Below are 16,199 nucleotides of genomic sequence, written 5' to 3'. Positions count from 1 at the left end.
TTAATAAGTATCTGAGGCAGAATTAGAATTCAGGTTTTCCTCACTTCAAGTCTCTCTATTCATTTCCCTATTTAACCTGAATGCCTCCCTAAGGGTTAGTGATGGTAATTGATGCCAGAGGAAGTTTCCACACCAGGTATTTCTGATGAAATCATCATTCTGGACTTGATCCCACCCATCCTCAAATTAATTATAATTAAACAGTAAGAAAGAAGGATTGTGTCATTTGAGTGTATCCCATATATATATATATATATATATATATATATATATACATATATATATATGTGTGTGTGTGTGTGTGTGTGTGTGTGTGTGTGTCTTTTTTGATTGACAAATGCAAGATTCTATCATTAGAACTAACCATAAGGTGTCTAGGGGGCTTACCATGAATAATACTTACATGGGAATAAAGACAGGGAGCAGACATAAGATTTCATTATTATGAGGAGCCCCCAGGGTGAATAAACTTTTGCTATCAATAAAGGTAGTTGCTGTCAGAAACTTAGTCTGATTTTTTTTTTTTGGAGGAGCTTTTCTTTGGATCCCCAGCCCTAGTTTCATAGTGATGCTAAACAAATTATTTTGATTGACTTATAGAACTAAGAACACTGGAAATGGAAGAGACTTTCCCCATATATAGCAGTGGAGGGATTTAAATATTTGCAACTCTAAGACCATGCTTTATGTTCATTGCTGCCACCCAGCTGACTCCCAGTCTAAAAATAGCATCATCTGCAAAAAAAAAAAAGGTAATCAGAGGCAAGTTAGCTTAGTGGAAAGACTCAGGATCTGGGTTCAAGCTCTGATTTACAGCCTAAGTTCCCCAAGAGATAGCTACCAAATTATCTGGAACTGGAGTTCCTACCAGAGCAGTTTCCCTTGCTGATGAAAATTACAGATCCTTCCTGCATTTTTACATATGTAAAGACCTTGAGAACAAAGAATCTGACCTTTCTTCTCCATTCCTTCCACCCCATCTTGATTCTGCTGGACCCCTGTATCCCTTCCACTGATTGTACCCACATTCTGCCAAAAGAAATCAGCGGGCACTAATGTCACTGAGTGGGCTGTGGGCAGAGGATTCAGTATCACTCTCTGGGTGTACAGCTGTATCAAAGTTGCGGACAATGTTATTATAACCTTATCCAAAGTTAGATAAATGTAGCAAACTAATTCATGAGAATAGTTTCCTAATTTCTCATCAGGTAGAGTAATTCATCTGTTAAATTTGCTTATTAAGCCATTGAGCCTTCTTGTCTAAGGAAAGGCTCTTTAATGATGTGCCTCAAAGAGGTGAATGACTTCCAATGGCCCCATGATCATCTCTTTGTCTTGCTTTTTAGGGGCTCTGTGGCAGCCCAGTTTGCTAAATTGCCACATGTCATGTGGGATTATGTCTTTCTCATCTGGTGGAATCTGGGATTGAAGCAAGAAGTAACAGATTAAATGCCCTGAATGGTCCCAGGCAGAGTTTGTGCCTAAATTGGACTTGGCCAATACTTGATCACTCCCAAGCCAATACTTGAGTTTTATCACTCACACCCTCTTCCCCTCTTCCCTTTGCTCCACTGCAACTTGTTGATGCCTTTGTTGCTTTTGTTTTAATTGACCCTCTTGCCAAAACACTTGCGGGAAAAGATTGCTTCCCCCTTGCTTCTATGGCAGTCATGGGAACACTATGGGCAGACAAGCCAGGATCATGTTCTCAGGTTGCAGAGATCTTGGATTTTGCCCAGGAATTAAAACCTGAGAGTCCTCATTCCACCTGTAGTTTTCATTCACACCTCTCTTTTGTCTGTTGGGAGTCATTGTTCTAGCAATGTTAATTTGGGTGCCTGGGCTTTACTATTTAACTCTTCAAAAGTCATTGATGTTGTCTAATTACATATTAAATTTTTATAAGCGTTTCTGTTTAGCAGATGTTAGTTGCAATGAATGTTAATGGCAGTAATGTTGACAGGTCTGAATCAAGGAGCAAAGGAAGATGGAGGTACCCCAGCCCTTGAAGTTTACTCAAAATCTTATCTCCCATTCGGTCTTGGCTTTCTTCTTTTCACTATGTAGAGATTTTCTAGAAATATGTGTGGAAAGTTAGTTATTATCTGCAAAGTGTTTTCCCCTTGGTTTGGTTTAAAAAAAAAAAGAAAAGAAAAGAAAGCCTTTTGGTCAACCCTAATTCTATTCTCTACCCTCTTGATAAAAACAAAGGTGAACATCAAAATTCAGTATTGTCTCCAAAGGAGTCTTTGGCCAAACAGAGACCTAGGTAACTTTAAAAAATACTTTTAGTGATATATCATTTATACATCATCTTTAGTTGTTTTTATTCAATTAAAAAATATTTCCAGTTCCAAATTGTCTCTCTTCTCCTTCCCCCTCCCCAAGTCATTGAGAGGGTAGAAAACAAAGCCTATTACAAATATACACATATATATACATATATATATAGTCATGCAAAACAAATTCCCAAATTAGCTATGTACACAAAAAGAGGAAAAGAGAAAGGAAAAAGAAAATAATAGTTTAAATGTACTCTGAGTTGTTCAGTTCTCTATCTGGAGATGGGTAGCATATTTCACTTAGTTTTTTGGAATTGTGGTTAGTCATTTTTTGATCAAAATTATAAAGGCTTTTACAATGTATTATCTTTAAAATATTGTTGCTACTGGGGGGGCAGCTGGATGTTTCAGTGGATTGAGAGTCAGGCCTAGAGAAGCAAGGTCCTAGGTTAAATCTGGCCTCAGACACTTCCTAGCTATCTGGCTCTGGGCAAGTCACTTGACCCCCATTGCCTAGCCCTTTCCACTCTTCTGCCTTGGAACCAATACACAGTATTGATTCTAATATGGAAGGTAAGGGTTTAAAAATTATTATTGCTATTGTATCAATTATTTTCCTAGTTTTACTCACTTCATTTTGCATAATTTCATTCCAATCTTTCTTGTCTTTTTTTTTCTGGAATCCATCTCTTTTATTATTTCTCAAGACACAAAAGAATTCTATCACATGCACAAGCCATAACTTTGTGGGTTATACAATGCTACCTAAATTAATTCACTAATATCTAGGTCCATACCAATTAAAGTACCAAAAATTACATTATAGAATTGCTGTTTCTTTTAAAATACTTACCACACACAATCAAAATATCTATTTGGATCTAAACAGTTCAAACCTTCCCCTTTGTTTATCAACCATTCTTGGTGAGGCATAATGGATAGGGAACCATATTTACAGTCAGTAAGTCCGACATCACTTGACACACACTATTTTGGAGACCATGACAATTCTCTCAACATAAAGTTACAAAGAAGTTGTTTGTCTCCATAGATGGAGAGAATTCACACTCTGGGAGAGCCACCAAACTGTTTGAAGTGGTATTTCTATTGTATTTTTGTTCAGGACCACCTTGTTTGCCATAGTGTTCTTCTATGTCATACTTTTCTTTGCCACTGAAATCCTACTTGACATTAAAGGACTCTTTACTGCTTTGCCATTTTCCAGTCCAAATGCTCTCTCTTTCTTTCTTTACCTGTGCCTTTTATGATGCACTTAGCATTTTGAAAGAAAGGATTACAAAAAGGGCTGCACACATTTGTATTTTTTTCCTTTTAAAACTGCTTATCTTGTATGCTTTTGATGTATAAAAGAATAGTATATATAATTTTATGCACTTGCTATGATGATTTGGTGTTTTGTACAATAGCGGCTTCTTATACTTGGAGCTTTTTGTTATGTATATAATATGTAGAAAAGGACTTTTTGAGTATTATACCATGACACTGGGACACTGAATACAAGTGAATGGAACCAACAACTATTTGGCAGTGTGATACTCAGGCAGAGAGAAGAATTCCAAAAGTGGTAAATTGGTTTTCATAATATATGGACATTTTGCATAAAGATGTGGGTGGCAAATGTCTTGTTAATCCCATTTGTCCAGTGAACCAATGGCAAGAGCTGACTCTGCACCCTGTGATTTGTACATCATATATACTTTATGCTTTTGAGTATAGCTATGACTCTCCAAATTAAGTCTTCCACATTATGGTGGAATTTAAGTACGTCCTTTATGCATTGATTTGTGGCTTTTTAACTTTGGGATTGGATGAAATTAAATAGTCCTCCTTACAAGAAGACATATCAGATTTCATTTTTACTGTAATTTCCTATTTAATTAGCCATCCATGGAACTGGATTAATTGTATACATATGTGCGTATATGTATGGGGGTGGGGTATTTTATTTGACTATAGGCATCAAGTGCCCTAAGCTGCTATATTATGAGCAAAAAACATAATGGAGCAGCATGGCCAGATCTGGCACAACTTACTTTGGAAGCGTGCAATTTTCCTACACCTGAGTTTATGGAGCCTTCAGACAAGCCTGCGTTGTGTACTGATAATATTAAGTAACTCATAAGTTAAGCAATTCAGAACATTTAACATTGTAAAGTTAGTCACTATCAGAGGTGTATATTTTGTCAATGCTAATTATGTACCAGTTCATTCAATAGCTGTATTTCTTTGGTGTAGAATTGGACAAGAGAGGGAATGACATATCTCTTCTGAAGTGCTCCTATGCTCGTGCAATCATCCCTTTCTCTCAAGATCCTGGCATCTCAGCAAGGTTAAAGTGACCTGCCTGTTTGCAGGGACCATTTTCTGTAAGTGCGGGCTTGGGCTAGTGTTTTGAGATCAGGCTTACTGTGTAAGAAATGCCTTATAAAACAACAGACTTTTCTAATAGGCCAGGCAATTGTGAAGATTTTTGTTCACAGTGGATATGTGTATTCAATGTATTTTCCTACAAAAGTAATAGTGCCTTCCACTCCAACACTTCTTTGCAAAAGATGTGAGTCGTTTTCTTTAACAGTTTTCATAAAATACTTCTTTCCAGCTTCTACCTGCCTACATGCTCTCTGTCTTTCCACATGCACAAGCTTTTAGGTCCATAGCAGATGGACCCTTGAGGAAATGCATATTACTATTTCACTGTGCATGGGAGCAAAGTCTACACTATAAAGGCATTTCCATTAAACCCTAAAGACTCCATTCACTCAGCAAATTTTCTTTGTGAAGAGGGGAGGGAAATACCCATGAAACCTGACTTAGATTTGCCCAGAGGTGATTATTTTGTTGGAAAGTTTGAGCAAAATCAATTCAGTCATTTTTTTGAGTCACAAAACCCAGGGAAAAATATATTCTTGCCATTCTGCTACAGGCATTTATTTATCAAAATAAGGAGGGAAAAAACCACAACTTAGGCTTAGAATGCCATCCATTATTTTTTTTCTTTAAAATACCTGTCTCTCATATACATATATGTGTGTGTGTGTGTGTGTGTGTGTGTGTGTGTGTGTGTGTGTGTGTGTGTATAGAGAGAGAGAGATGGAAGCAATTTGTTTTAGTTACAATTTTTTTTTTTAATTTTTGGCTTTCCATGTTCTATGTTTTGCCTATCTGTTATTGGCCCAGACTGGACCTTGACAATAACCTGCATCCATATAGGCTAGTGAGAATTAGAAAGTAATCCCAGTTTTTATACTTTGGGAGTGTCAGGGATTAACTCAAGACATGTTTTGAAAATTTAGTATACCAAAAATATTCAGATAAAACTCCTCATAGTTTTCTCCTGGTTTCCATTACCACTTTCCACTCCAACCATGCCTTTGTGTGCACAGGATCCACAATGGAGAATAACAATCATACTCCTTCACAGAGGTGATGACATATGAATCAACTGAAATTAGGTGAATTGGGATGGCAGTGGGGTCCAAAATAAAAACAAACGTAGTCATAGTTTAAATAGGAACTTTTGTTTTTATTATCATTTTATTTAAGGGAATATTACTTGATCACCTATGTTGTAAAATTTTTCTGTTGACTTATCTGTGTATGTGGTTTTTCCCAGTTGAATTTCTCCAGTAAAATGATAGCTCAAAAAATGTTTAAATTAAACATTAACAATTTCATTTCATTAAAAAAAATGTAAGCTTCCCGAATGCCAGAAATTTTGTCTTTAAATCTGTAGATCCTAGTTCAATGCCCAGCACATAGTAGGAGCCAAATAAACCAAATAGTTGGTAGAATTAAATAAAAGAGTTGTAAGTCCTTGTGATAAGTGCTGCAAGGAATCTAAAAATAACTTCCATCCTTAAAGGAGATTAAGCCAACAAAAGCTAGAACAGTGATCATCATTTGCATAATTCTTGCTTCTGGTATATTTCAATTTTCAAATTTCATGGGGTATGATTTAGAATTTCATTTTATCCCCTATGAAATAGATATCCTATACATTTTTTCTAGTTTTAAAATACTGTCAGTTTGAAACTCTGAGAATGTATTACATTTCTGTTTATTAAATTAGACAGCTGCTCGGGGCAGCATATTAAAAATTAAGTTTAGTTAAACCTCAGTTTCCTGTGATCATTGTAGAAGATGCTCATTGCTGCTTCTCAACTCTGCATATTAGTTTGGTTCAGTGGTTAGATAGTAATTAACATTAATGTTTAAAAACCATTTTCCTTCCCTGATAAATTACAAATGATACTAACAGTTTTATGTTCTTTAGGGTTAATTACAAATGTTCATAATTTATCTACCCTCCTGACTATTGTAAATGACTACGTCCAAGACGATGATGAGAAAAACTATGAGAAGGGGGCTGCTCCTCACAGACTTAGCAAACACAAGTAGAGAAACTCTCAGTTCTTCCTGGTCAACCACATTATTTCTGTCCCTTATTTCTGTTTTAGTGTAAGGCAATTCCACTAGGAAGAGAAGATGCTACCTCGACATTCTACTTTGAGCCATGCCTCCAAGCATGATAACAGAAATCCCAAGGACATGGTCTCCAAAGGAATTCAAAAAGTGGAAATTCAGAGTCTCCTTCATCTCTCTCATCTACACTATTCATACCCTTTCCCAACAATGCCATGTTAAAATGTTCATAGGGAAGTCATTGCAGGAGTGGAGAATGTTTCAAAATAAAATCCCAAATACACAAAAATAAACCCAAAAAGTACCAATATGGCAGCACAGAGGACTCAGTCAACAATTTAGATTTTAAAGAGCTATTGGCAGAAAATGTAAATAAAAGCAAGTAATGAATGATGCATATGAAAGTGTGACCTAGAAATCTTTTAAGAATTATGACAGCCTGAGGCAGCTGGGTAGCTCAGTGGATTGAGATCCATTCTTAGAAATCCTGTGTTCAAATCTGGCCTCAGTCCTACCTGGGTGGCCCTGGGTAAGTCACTTAACCCCCATTATCTAGTCCTAACTACTCTTCTGTCTATGAACCAATACACAGTACTGATTCTAAGATGGAAGGTGAGGATTTTTTTAAAAAGGAAAAAAAACTAATTATGTCTGGAGAGCTAAAACTCAAAATGAGAAAAATGAAGGATGATAGAAAGAATTTTCTTAGGTTTATGAGGGAAAAGTGGGGCAAAAAAAAAAGATAAGACTACAAAGTCTAAGATAAAATGGCTAACAATAAGGAAAATAGAGAGAATATAGAAAACTTAATTCAGATTATGATTCTGTTCATTTTTTTGCCATGAAAAGTAAACTTTGAATTTAAAGACTGACAATCAAAATGAATAATTTGAAGCCGAAACCAAATTTGAGTGACAGCTAGACAAAATCTAGCTAACTTTGTTTAGCTTGTCACTATACTCAAACTCTATTATGTGAAACTATAATACTAGTTTAATCATCTAGTAACCTGTAGTTAAATAGAAGGGACTAAAACAATTACAGATATGATCACTGAACCATTCACTCTAATGTATTCTGAAAAAAAATTATGGAAAACAGCAGGATACTATAGAATGAGAAAAAGGCAAAAGTTCTAATTTTTTAAAATACAGAAGAGTATCATAGTCTGTTAATTATAGGCTAATGACAGGCTTAGAGATCAGAGAGCCTGGGTTCTAGTTTGGCCTCAGACACTTCCTAGTTGTGTGACCCTGGGCAAATCACTTAACCACCATTGCCTAGCCCTTATCACTCTTCTGCCTTGGAACTAATACATAGTATTGATTCTAAGGCAGAACGTAAGGGTTTGTTTATATATATATATATATAGAAATATATATATATACACTAATGATTTTGACTATGATTTCTGGTAAAATTATATTAAAATAATCTTTATTGGAAGTCTAGAAAAGCAAATGATTATCATAAATAATATCAATATGATTTCATAAAAAATGGTCTATGAAAGAATAGCCCAATTTCCTTTTTTTGACAGAATTACTAGATGCTACATTAAGACACTGTAGTCAGTATAATTGAACTAGTTTGAAGCAAAGCATGTGCCAGATACCTAGATGCACTCTTCTTTTGGATAAAATGAGGAGATGATGACTTAGATGGTGGTACATATAGATAGATGGAATCAGAATTGGTGAATGACCAAGCCTAAAGAGTAGTTTAATATGCCAATCTTGGCTAAAGGAAGATCTCAAGATGAAATAAGCTTTTTATTTTTTTTAAAACAGAAGCAATAGAGTATTTGCATCCCAAGGATCCAGACTTGGCCTTTGCTCTTTTAAAATATTTTATCAATTGCTTGGGAAGAGGAATAGATGGGATAATCATGTTTAATGATAGCCCAGAGGTAGGAGAGACAGCAAAAATATCAGATGACAACATGTAAAAATATCTGGACAATCTAGAACATTGGGCCATATTTATTTATTTATTTATTTATCCATTTATTTATTTTTTGCACTTTATTTTATTTTATTTTTCAATTTGAACATTATTTTAATTAGTCATTTTCAAACATTATTCCTTGGAAACAAAGATCATTTTCTTTTCCTCCCCCCCCTTCCACCACCCCTCCCAATGCTGATGCACGATTCCACTGGGTATCACATCTGTCCTTGATTCGAACCCATTTCCATGTTGTTGGTATTTGTATTAGGGTGTTCATTTAGAGTCTCTCCTCAGTCATATCCCCTCAAACCCTGTAGTCAAACAGTTGCTTTTCTTCGGTGTTTTTACTCCCACAATTTGTCCTCTGCTTATGGATAGTGTTTTTTCTCCTAGATCCCTGCAGAATGTTCAGGGACATTGTATTGACAGTAATGGAGAAGTCCATTACGTTCGATTATACCACAGTGTTTTAGTCTCTGTGTACAATGTTTTCATGGTTCTGCTCCTTTCGCTCTGCATCACTACCTGGAGGTTGTTCCAGTCTCCGTGGAATTCCTCCACTTTATTATTCCTTTTAGCACAATAGTATTCCATCACCAACATATACCACAATTTGTTCAGCCATTCCCCAATTGATGGGCATCCCCTCACTTTCCAATTTTTGGCCACCACAAAGAGCCCAGCTATGAATATTATTGTACATGTCTTTTTCCTTTTTATCTCTTTGGGGTACAAGCCCAGCAGTGCTATGGCTGGATCAAGGGCAGACAGTCTTTTATCTCACTTTGGGCATAGTTCCAAATTGCCCTCCAGAATGGTTGGATCAGTTCACAGCTCCACCAGCAATGAATTAATGTCCCTACTTTGCTACATCCCCTCCAGCATTCATTACTTTCCTTTGCTGTCATGTTAGCCAATCTGCTGGGTGTGAGGTGATACCTCAGACTTGCTTTGATTTGCATCTCTCTGATTATAAGAGATGTAGAACACTTTTCATTTGATTATTAATAGTTTTGATTTCTTTAACTGAAAATTGCCTATTCATGTTCCTTGCCCATTTATCAATTGGGAAATGGCTTGATATTTTGTACAATTGACTTAGTTCTTTATAAATTTGAGTAATTAGACCTTTGTCAGAGGTTTTTGTTATGAAGATTGTTTCCCAATTGGTTGCTTCCCTTCTAATTTGGGTTGCATTGGTTTTGTTTGTACAAAAACTTTTTAATGCGATGTAATAAAAATTATTGATTTTACATTTTGTGATTTTTTCTAGCTTTTTCTTGGTTTTAAAGTCTTTCCTTTCCCAAAGATCTGACATGTATACTATTCTGTGTTCACCTAATTTGCTTATAGTTTCCTTCTTTATATTCAAGTCATTCATCCATTCTGACTTAATCTTGGTGTAGGGTATGAGATGTTGATCCAAACCTCATCTCTCCCATACTGTATTCCAATTTTCCCAGCAGTTTTTATCAAATAGTGGATTTTGTCCCAAAAGCTGGGATCTTTGGGTTTATCATATACTGTCTTTCTGAGGTCACTTGCCCCAAGTCTATTCCACTTATCCTCCTTTCTGTCTCTTAGCCAGTACCAGATTGTTTTGAGGACCACTGCTTTATAATAGAGTTTGAGATCTGGGACTGCAAGGCCACCTTTCTTTGTATTTTTTTCCATTATTTCCCTGGATAGCCTTGATACTTTGTTCTTCCAAATGAACTTTGTTGTTGTTTTTTCTAAGTCAGTAAAAAATTTCTTTTGGAAGTTCAATGGGTATAGCACTAAATAGATAAATAAGTTTGGGTAGGATGGTCATTTTTATTATATTGGCTTATCCTACCCATGAGCAGTTAATGTTTTTCCATTTGCTCAAGTCTAGTTTTAGGTGTATGGAGAGTGTTTTGTAGTTGTGTTCATATACTTCCTGTGTGGGCCATATTTAAATAGACAGAAATGTAAAATCTTGTACTTGGCTTTTGTCTCAAGAAAATTACATTCTGTTGGTAGAAAACAAAAACAAATACTGGAAAGGGACCTCAGAGGTTATCTAGTTCAGCCTTTTTATAAGTGAAGCCAAGAGACTGTAAGGGTTAAAATAGGGGTTTTGCCAAAATAAGAGAGCAGTTTTTAATAATTTAAGTTTTAATGAGAATATAGTAGAGTTGTAAAATTAATATTGTCCCTTTAAGAGAGAGAAAAGGAACCTTCTAACAGTTTTTAACAATTAACAATTTAGTTTAATTAAAATAGAGATAGTAAAAGAATATAGTAAAGGAGGGATAGGTAGAAAAGTGGAAAGAGAGATTACTAACCTTAAACCCTATAAATATACTTAAAATTCATAATGATATCTAAAATTCCTAATAACTACCTTTAACTATCTTCTGATGATAGCTTCTTCTTGTCTGGCAAACACCAGGTCTATCTAACCTACACTATCTATAAATGATTCATTAACTACCTAACTCCTTAGAATAATAGACAGCTACCACTTACTTACTCCTTCAATCAGTTTTCTATAGCAGTCCAAATTGTCAGTAGCCAACTGGCAGCAGATTCTTGCCTATGAGACAGATGTCTTGCTCTCTAGAGATCCCAGAAAAAGCCCTTTAAAGGCTAAAGCCAAAAGCCTTCTCAGTAAGCTCAGGCCTGCCTTTATATACCTGCAACTAAATGCCCACCCACACTACCAGCAATCAACCACCAATGACCAATTTCCCTGCAACTGCCATCCCTAACTGTCAGCAACTCACCCACCAACTGTCAGCAACTGACTCTCCTAACTGACAGCAACTGACAGCCTACAACTGATGTTGGCTCAGCAGGGGACTCCCCAGTTCCCACTTCCTGTCAGTGTGGGCTGGTTAATCCTTACACATCTCTATGATAGGAGGAGTTCCAGGTCCCCGTTAAATTCAAGAAATTAAAGAATTCCTTTTTACAAGACCTTCAATAAGTGCCAGAAGCAAGGGACTGAGGTTTTCCAACAGAAGAGTAAGGAATCTTTTCCTGTGCCATATTGTCTCCCTAAAGTGGGTGGGAGGCAGAACTAGTCAAAAGGTTTTGTTGAAGGAAAGAAAAGGTCAGGAACATAAGATCAACAATATGATATGGTGATCAATAAAAATTTGGTAATTTTGGGCTGCATTGAGAGGGTATAGTTTAAAGTAATATTGTCAAACTCAAATAGAAATAGATCTCTGCAGATCTCATATTGACTTAGAAAGCCACAAATATGTATTATCTATATTGTGTCATATTTTTATTTATTTTGTTAACCCTTTCCCAATTATATTTTAATGTGGTCTTGGCTGTCCTGGAAAGTTTTGGAGGCTCCCTCACTAGCCTCAAGTTTGATAACTCTGGCAAAGAATAAAAAAGGGGATAGTCCCATAGTCTTCACTATATTTCAAATGTTCATACTTTTTTCTAGAATAGTGTATTCATTTCTGGATACAACTTTTTCAATAAGGGCATTGATTAAGTGAAGCATCCAAAAGAGAATGATTGATATGATAGCATATATAAGGATCATTCTCCATGTTTTCTAGGCTAAATAAGAAATTCTCATGTTGTTCATTATATATTACTGGCCTCCATCTTGCTTGGGTAAATGAAAATTATAACTTCTACATTTGCAGTAGAAGGCAGATTATGTCACAATTAAATATCTAAAGCAAAAAACAAAACAAAGCAAAACAAAAAAAAACTCTTGCTAATGGAAAACCCACATAGATTTTAGAGCCAGAATATGAAATAGTTGATGACAGAGTAATCTTTATTGTTTCTGAATTCATGCTGTCTTTTCATTCAATTTAACAAACATTTGCTTAGCACCTACTCTGTGCAAGGCACTGGAGTTACAGAGATAGATATGGCACCACTCTTTCTTTAAAAGTGTTTACAATCTCACGCAATTATGATGAATATCACCTTGTCAATTTTTCAGAACATAAATCATGTCAAAACTTTTTTTTAAATTAAGACCCCCCACATCTGATAAGGAAGAAGGAACCAACCAGTTAAAAGTAGAATATTTATTGACACGCAGTTAGATAGTTTGGGTCACACTTTGTCTTATTTCACTCCTTCATTTTGAACAAAAGATACATATTTTCATTTACTCTGTGCATACTTTAGGAAACAAAAACTGATGAGTGACTCAGATATTGCACTAAGAGCATGCAGAAATACTTTCTACATTGTATATGAGTTGGATGCACTGCCTTTATATTACTTAGATAAGAGTTTTGCATGAAATCTTAAGCAATGTCTTTGTGGGAACGTGTGTTCATAACTTGGATACAGAAAAGACTTATTCTAATAACTGGCTATTCTTGACTTTTCCTCCTCCACATCTCCAGCCCCTGTCACCCATATTTGTCTGCCTGCCCTCATAAGTAATCCATCTATGCTATTCCTTTGAGTATCTCAGGCTTGTTTTTCATGAAAATTTTTTATCACTTCCCTATTTACATTGTTCAGATCCATTTAACTAGACTGTTTTGTCATTTAGAGTAATAATTCATCAATCTGTTAGTGCAACCTTTCTTTATGTTACCTTTCATAATGCTATGAAATGGGCTATTTTGAATCCCTGAAATGTTATAAACCTCCAGATTGCTAATTGCTTAGGATGCTGTGAAAAATAATTACTCCACATTATTTTTGATATTTAATTGGCAGTGTAATGTAGTTAACTAAAGACCTGCAATATAGCATTTCAAATTACTAGATGTGCTGAAATAGAAGTCAGCTATAAAACTTTATAAGTAAGAGAATGTTTCCTGGATTTCATTAGCAATGACTATGGATGTTGGTTTTTTTTTTTTTAAGAATATGGGAAAATCTAAACAGTGGGAACTTATGTAAAGCTGAAATCTGTGTGTTTCATGCTGACTGACACCCATTATTCCTGAATGGATAATGGATATTGTATGCCATTTTGGCTCCACCATGCCCTGAAAATCTTCCTTTCTTTTCTGACAGGTCTTTATAAAGGTTCATAATGATTCCATTGCTGGAAAGATTCATCTTTTATCACTTCCCTGTGTTCAATTTGCTCTGCATCTGTAGGAATTTTACAGAAAGGCTGTTCCAGATTGAAGATGTCATGGAAGTATACATGTATTTCAGCAACTCTATCCTTACCTCTTAAAATAATTCCACTTCCTGCTACATCCTAATCCCTGAAAAATAACTTCTAAAGTCTTAGTACAAGAACTTTCCCTAAATCAGAATATCAGTAGGGACAGTTGTTTTTGTTGTATTTTTTTTTATTGTTACCTAGCATATTCTTCTCTCCTGTTTTTCTATATTTGGTATAAGACCTACAGTTTGCTTGGAATATATACTGTATGGCATTTTTCCAAGATATGCGTTTGAAAACATGCTACCAAAATAAATTAACCTGATTCAGGAAATATAATTTGTTTTCAGAATTTCAGAAATTGAAAAGGGATAAGTGGAAGGAGAAAATGTTGGGCTGGTGTGAAGCGATAGCCCGTAACCCTCACAGAATCCCAAATAGCACGAGGACACCTGAGATCTCAGGAGATCTGCCTGATGCATCACAAAATTCAACTTTGGTGAGTGAAAAGGCATGTTTTCTGAAGGTGACATTATTGTAGATGAAGAAAAAGATTTATTTTCACAAATTCTTTTTGTTCACTGTTAACATTTTGGATTTTCTCTTTGAGAGTTCACATTTACTAGACATTGGTGACATTTAATTCTAGGAATTAATGCAATACATAAAAAGTTTTTCATCAACTACTCCAAAGACTGAAAAGAAAATCAACTGTATATGTGATATCTTTTCCCTCTTTTAATATTTTAATAAAATGCTGAATGACTGAAAAATAAAATTTTAAATGGCTTCATCTTCATATAAACTTTAGTCCAAGAGGTAGGCATCTATTGTTATTCAATACATTATTTTACAGAAAGAGAGGAGGAAAATTGAATTTTTTAGTCTAATGGGTATTTCTGTGTGTGTGTGTGTGTGTGTGTGTGTGTGTGTGTGTTGATGAAGGTAGCAATGGTTTGAGAGTCAAAGTATCTTGGCTTGAATCTTAACTTTGCTACTGTAGATGTGGTGTGAAAAGAAAGCATATTCTTCACTTCTCCTCATCTCCTCTTGTTGAACCTGATGATACAGGTGGTCACTTCCAACTCTCTATTCCAGACTCTCATGTTCTCTAATTCTAGTATGCTTTGCTTGGCACCCTGCAGTCATCATTGTCAGTGATTAGGACAGATTACCCTTTTAATGACAGAAATATTTAAATATGTTCTCTTTGACTTTTGCCTGACATATTTCTTAGCAATTCTGTGTTTAGGAATGATTTAGCCTTGGTAAAAGGGGAAAGGAACTCATCTAACATTTTCCAGTGTTGTATATGAAATAGTCATATTCAGTAGAGCATTACTAAAGTGCCATTAAGAACCATCGTTAGGATCAGGAACCACAAGAGAAGAACAGACTTTTGGTAGCTGAAACAAAGAAATGACACAAAAATGAGAACGAATATTGCCTAATCTTTACCACATCTGCTTTAGATGTCTGGGTATGGAAAGGAGGTTGAGAAAATGAAGAATGACAAGAAGAAATTAATGATCTGTGGCTCTTTTGGACAACTCTGAAAGTTGTTAGGTATATTCTTGAATATTACTCTAGTGTGAATTTATCTGGACTATTCCTTAAAAAATAAAATCTAGGGCTTAGAACTGCTGCCTAATTTCTTACTGCACAAGCAATGTCTGACTGGCTTTTATATAAGTCCTCCTTGGTCAAAAAATAGGATGGAAAGAATCTAAAGTATATAACAATTCACTTCATCTAGAGGACTTCAATGGGCCACCTGATCTCGTCTCTTGCTTATGACATGTACCACTTTCTGGGTTTTATGATTTATTTCAGATCCCAAATCTATAGCCAAATTAATTTGAGAAAAACTGCTCTATCCCATATCTCATCAGATCAAGAAATTAAAGCCATATAATCCTCAGTTCACCAATGAGGGATGAAAATGTGAGAAATTGCGCCTTGCTGAATCACCCAGCTAGTAAGTGGAAATGAGGGACTAGAAGTTGCATTTCCTGCCTCTTTTAAAACTACTTATTATAACATAATTTGTAATATTAAAGTATTATATCATTTTTACTCTATAAGATTAAGCCTCTTGGTAAATCCCACTTACAAATCTTTTCATATAAAGTGAAAGACAATTTTCATATAAAGTAGAAGAGAATATTTGGAATCAGGGAGTAAAGATTCAATATATAGTATGACTGTCATCTTTCTGTGTGATCGTGGACAGGTTTTTAACTTTTATGAACTTTACTTTCCCCTGAGGCCTATGATCCATTCAACAGTTGAATCAAGTCCAGCTATTATTCTCTTTACTAAAAACTTCATTTGGTCATCCTGGCATGTTTGTTTGTAGGTGACTACTTATCCATGCTTTTTCTCCTAGCATCTGCCACAGATCCATTCTGATTTTTCAGTAGGGCATTTAAAGCTCA

At 35.4% G+C, this 16,199-nt stretch overlaps 1 protein-coding gene across 8 annotated transcripts in view; it reads left to right on the top strand.

The window, feature by feature from the left end:
• The window catches only part of MARCHF1 (membrane associated ring-CH-type finger 1), a 1,076,407-nt gene that overhangs the window by 632,710 nt on the left and 427,498 nt on the right, over positions 1–16,199 (top strand). For 7 of the 8 annotated variants that reach the window (XM_056802855.1, XM_056802853.1, XM_056802852.1 and 4 more), the window contains one exon: positions 14,112–14,260. In XM_056802855.1, the coding sequence (XP_056658833.1) occupies positions 14,150–14,260 (111 nt within the window). In that variant the 5' untranslated portion in view covers positions 14,112–14,149. Of the gene's footprint in view, positions 1–3,683; positions 4,670–14,111; positions 14,261–16,199 lie in introns of those variants that run through there. The other variant, XM_056802858.1, reaches the window with a different exon arrangement.

This window comes from Monodelphis domestica, chromosome 6 (assembly GCF_027887165.1).
Source record: "Monodelphis domestica isolate mMonDom1 chromosome 6, mMonDom1.pri, whole genome shotgun sequence".
In the NCBI taxonomy this organism is placed as follows: Eukaryota; Metazoa; Chordata; class Mammalia; order Didelphimorphia; family Didelphidae; genus Monodelphis; species Monodelphis domestica.
The sequence above is the reverse complement of the archived record's forward strand: the minus strand, read 5'-3'. Positions and strand labels throughout refer to the sequence as shown.